A 5,245-nucleotide genomic window follows, 5' to 3' on the forward strand; every position below is an offset into this window, starting at 1 on the left:
CTTTAAAGAGTCCTCTCCTGCTGATGTTCAGGTGTATATCAGTATGTAGTGTCTCTACTTTAAAGAGTCCTCTCCTGCTGATGTTCAGGTGTATATCAGTATGTAGTGTCTCTACTTTAAAGAGTCCTCTCCTGCTGATGTTCAGGTGTATATCAGTATGTAGTGTCCTCTACTTTAAAGAGTCCTCTCCTGCTGATGTTCAGGTGTATATCAGTATGTAGTGTCTCTACTTTAAAGAGTCCTCTCCTGCTGATGTTCAGGTGTATATCAGTATGTAGTGTCTCTACTTTAAAGAGTTCTCTCCTGCTGATGTTCAGGTGTATATCAGTATGTAGTGTCTCTACTTTAAAGAGTCCTCTCCTGCTGATGTTCAGGTTCATATCAGTATGTAGTGTCTCTACTTTAAAGAGTCCTCTCCTGCTGATGTCCAGGTGTATATCAGTATGTAGTGTCTCTACTTTAAAGAGTCCTCTCCTGCTGATGTTCAGGTGTATATCAGTATGTAGTGTCTCTACTTTAAAGAGTCCTCTCCTGCTGATGTTCAGGTGTATATCAGTATGTAGTGTCTCTCCTTTAAAGAGTCCTCTCCTGCTGATGTTCAGGTGTATATCAGTATGTAGTGTCTCTACTGGGACATGTCTCCATGCTTTAATATTCAAAAAGCTCTTTATTTTTCTCGTACTGCCTGTGCTGCAGCACCTCTTTTCACCCTCTGTCTGAAACCAGAGCCCAGTCTGCTCTGATTGGTTAGCTGGCCGGCTCTGTTGTGATTGGTCAACCGCTTAGAGATGTCCCGCCCTTCACGTATAGTGCTTGAGCGCTAGCCAATAGTAGTGAGAGTATTACATATTGAGGTCATTATGTTAAAAGTTATGGATATTTTAACTTTTGTCTGCTAATTGCCAGAAAACCCTGCATCCAAAATTAATCTTCTCACGAGTTACAAATAATTTATTCCAACCTAAAACACATACGCCTCACAGATGCAATTTGTATTTAATTATTGCCTGTATTACTGACCTTAAAATACCTTTTAATCCTACTGTCACTCCCCCAAGCTAGCGTACAGTGTCTGGCTTGATGAATAGATTCATCTGAATGTCACGGCCCACTCAGTAGTCTACCATCACTGTGTATAACTTTAATCAGTCTAAGTGGTAAACACTAATTAGCATCCCCACTGGTATAGCATTTTACCAAAGAAAAATGGCAGAGTTTCAATATTAAGTTGTGTTGAAGAGTGCCGTCAGTCTGAAGGTCACCCCCCTCTAATATTGTATAATAACTGGCGTTTAGTTGAGTTAGATTAAAATCACTAATTACTGAGTGTTTAATCACGAGCTAACAACATGCTAGCTAACAACAACAAGCTAAAGACATAAAGCTAACTAGCATGTTGCAGCAATCAGCAGCATGCATTTGAACCCAGCTAGGAAGAAACATTAACAAGATAAAGGTGGCTTTGTCCTCACAAGGTGCCGTACGATTGGATTTTAAAATGTGTTTTCTGTTGAAACCTTAATAAATAACCATCGTGGCTGCGAGTGAATCTTACTCAAGCTTCTCCGTTGCTGAATACCTTTTTTTTTTTGTGAGTCAACATTTGTTTTAGATTTGAGAAGTCCTTAAAAACTCCAACTGTGCCCAGGCATAGAGCCATTAAGTTGTTTTTCTGAGGTTGTTAGGCCCTAATTTGCCAACATGCTTTATATGTAGGGTTCTGTTGTGTATTATTTTGAAAGTAAAACGACGTGGACAGATGGTTTGAATATTGATTTTGCACAAAGGTTTCTTAAAAAAAATGTTTCTCTATTATATTATTATTTTATTTTAATATAGACTGACATAAGAAGAATCTCCCTAACGACTTAAAGTCAGTTCATAGTGTCTCATACTCTGACAGCTTTCTTCGTGTGAGCGCATAACATGACTCACATGAGAAATGTTTTGCATTGATCTTAATCCGGCCGCCAGGATGTGCATTTTAAATATAATTTAGACTCAGTCCTCTGTGCATCATACAGCAAGCAGCTGAGCAGGCACCTGTGAGCTGAAGGACAGTCAGGTGAAAGAAAGGCACTTTGTGACTCACACTAAGACACAATAGTGTTGAAACCTTCACACAATTCAAGTCTCCAGTCAGCAGTGTGCTCCAGTCCCTTTGTCCATTTGAAATCTTTGTATTTAACCTTGAGCTGCTTTTTTTTCAATTCAACATTAAATCATGTTACAGAAATGTAGTTCGTCCATCCTTATATAGAAAGATGCCATTGTAACTTTACAGTAGAACGTTTGTCAGAACAGGCCAGTAGTATGTACCTGCTTTTCTGTGGGAAATAAAACCAACACACATGTGGTTTTGTTATAAAGAAATTGTCACGGATCAGTTTGCTGTTACACCATATAGTGATGGTGCTTACTGAAGTCCAATTGTCTCCAGTCAGTGCAACACATTGAGTACCATGTTTTATTTGCTTTTTCACTGCCATGCAGTTCATGGCAAAAACCGGCGCTGGACTCAACGGAGGACGTTCGGGTTAAAGTCGGTGATATTTAGCGTACATCTTTCTTATCGCGCTAAGGTTTCCGGATTAATCACAAACGTTGAGGTTTTATTGTTGTTGCTGTAATCATCCGCTCTCTGTGATGACTGCTTTAATTGTGATTAGATTGTGTGAGTGGTTTTGAAAGGGTTTGTTTTTGCAGGATTCAGACTTCCTGTTGTGGCTGTGAAGAGGTGTGAGAAACTTCCAGGGTTGCTTGACCTTCTAGCACTCAGAGATTCATGAGGCAGCGCTATTGATTTAAACAGGTGTAAAGGTCTTTCTCCTGCCAGGGAAATGTAATCATGTCAGAGGGCTCCCGGGTTATTGCACAAGACACTGTCACCGCCGCCATAGGACACTTTGGTGTCAGGGGGCCAGACAATATTCATTTTACTTTCACCTTATATCCCGGCGAAGAGGACAGCAGTTTCCTGAGAGAATACCAGATCTAAAGCACTAAAAAAGCGGTCAATAAGAACATTTGAGTCTGCTTGGATGAGCCCTTTATTCACTTTCGACTTAATTCATTCAGGATGCTCATCTTCTTTGACAAATCCAATAAAGTAGTTGTTTTCTCCGCTTACTGAGCTAATTCAGTTTTTAAGACGTATACTAAGTTTCATAATCAAAGCAACACAGTGTGGATTTCAAAGCATGCTTCCTCAAATCACCGTCAACTTAATCTAAGTGTTACATTTCTTATGTAATCAATATTTCATATCAGTAGCAGTTCTACTTCAAAGTCATTTAAGGTCCACAAGTTTTCCCTGTGTGTGTGTGTGTGTGTGTGTGTGTGTGTGTGTGTGTGTGTGTGTGTGTGTGGTGTGTGTGTGTGTGTGTGTGTGGTGTGTGTGTGTGTGTGTGTGTGTGTGTGTGTGTGTGTGTGTGTGTGTATGTGTGTGTGTGTGTGTGTGGCTGATTATCACAATCTGTAGCTTAAGTTCAGGTTTCAGCGGCGTTAAGTCTTTCAGAGTGAGCGAGAGACGAGAGGGAGAGTCGGCATGGCCCAGAAAAATAACCGTAAGTTGATGCTCTGATTATCTTAATATTTTATACCTTTTTCTCTCAAGTAGTTGAGTTGATTATGAACTAGAGCACTAAGTAGACAGCTAGAATATAGATGAATGGCGCTACTAACATGCCTATATGACACACTTCACTGAAACAAAGAGCTTTTGTTTGTTGCAGTGTTCTCACCTTGCTTTGGTTTTATTGTGCTTTTGAGGCTTAATAGCATCTAACAACAATCACCACTCTTTACATCTTAAGATAAACAAAGCTTATCATAAATCAGTTTTGATTGTGATTTTCACCTTCAAATGCCAGGCCTTATGTTCATGTGGAATCGAATTAAATAAGAAATGAAAAGGCTTGGATTTTATATTGATTTTATGTTGTTCCTTTTCATAATGAAGCTACGTGAGCGTAACTGAGGCTATTGTGAAATCCTGCAGGAATGTGTTATTGCAGCGAGAGGCGGATTAGTCTCACTGAGCTCCCCTTTTCTCTCTCCCTCTAAAACACAGTTCAGTTCTCCATCAGGGAATATGGACCCTCCGATGAACACGTGGTCATGTCGCTCTTTCGCGACGGGGTTATTGAGCACGTGTACCCGGCTTTCTTCAAGGCCCTGAGCCACCCAGACCATGTTGGCGTTGCTCTGAGCATCTGCATGGCCGGCTACGTGTTGGGAGGCAGCTCCTACTTCCAAGCTTTACTCTTTGGCAGTGCATGGGCCGGCCTCCTTTACTACTGCTGCCACGAGATCTACCAAGGCTACCTGACCAGGAGGCTGAGCACAGATCTGTCCGACATTCGAGCCAACTACCTGGAAAACCCAGATAACGGTTTCTGGGTGGCAGAGGTAGACGTCGACGGCCAGCCCAAGGTGGTGGGGATGGTGGCGGTGAAGGGGGAAAGGGCAGCAGAGGAAGAGGAGAGGTTTGAAGAGTGGAACGGAGGGGCGACGGGAGGAGGATCCGAGCTCGTTCAAGATGCCGGTGATGGGAGTTTCGGCGAGTTGTCCCACATGGTCGTGTTGTTCCCGTGGCGCCGCAAAAACCTCGCTTCACAGCTGACGAGGAAGGCCCTTGATTTCTGCGAAGAGCGAGGATACGGACGACTGGTACTGGATGGCAGCTCGCCACAGACGGCCGCCATTGCCCTGTACCAAAAGTTTGGTTTTGTTCAAACGTCATCCCACAGTATCACACATGCCAATCGCTGGATCTCCAAACTGGCCAGAATAAATGTGATGCGAATGGAGAAGCATATCTAATGGACTTGCAACCTTGGCCCCTGATACCACAGCTTATGTACATTAAGATGATTTCAGTTCATGTATGCTTCTGGTTTCATTTAATGCATACATCGCTCAGTTGTGTGATATTCAATCCCTCATGTATACAGCTATCATGGCAGTTTGAAAAAGATGCATTAAATGTCGTGTTTTTTCCTTGATGTATTATGCACCCCTGACAGTCCATTGCCCTCAACCATATTGAAACAATTAATCAACTTCTCTGTCATATTATTTCATATTTTGCAAATGGGAGAACAAAGCATCTCAATAAGGTATTTTACTAAACCCATTATTGGACATTAAACAGAACAAACTCAGTTACCGGTTGTTCTCCTGTCCACTAAGGAATCTAAAAATATACGTGAGCAATTAAGCAAGAGAACTTTCTGTTAAGCCT

At 41.8% G+C, this 5,245-nt stretch overlaps 1 protein-coding gene across 1 annotated transcript; it reads left to right on the top strand.

Annotated features, from left to right (window-relative positions):
- Window positions 1–3,547: 3,547 nt before the first annotated feature.
- LOC117449210 (N-acetyltransferase 8) lies at window positions 3,548–4,824 on the top strand. Its single transcript, XM_034086692.1, has 2 exons — window positions 3,548–3,566; window positions 4,073–4,824. The coding sequence occupies exons 1-2, from the start codon at window positions 3,548–3,550 to the stop codon at window positions 4,822–4,824; spliced, it is 771 nt and encodes a 256-aa protein (XP_033942583.1).
- Window positions 4,825–5,245: the final 421 nt, after the last annotated feature.

Source organism: Pseudochaenichthys georgianus, chromosome 7, assembly GCF_902827115.2.
Source record: "Pseudochaenichthys georgianus chromosome 7, fPseGeo1.2, whole genome shotgun sequence".
NCBI classification, from domain to species: domain Eukaryota; kingdom Metazoa; phylum Chordata; class Actinopteri; order Perciformes; family Channichthyidae; genus Pseudochaenichthys; species Pseudochaenichthys georgianus.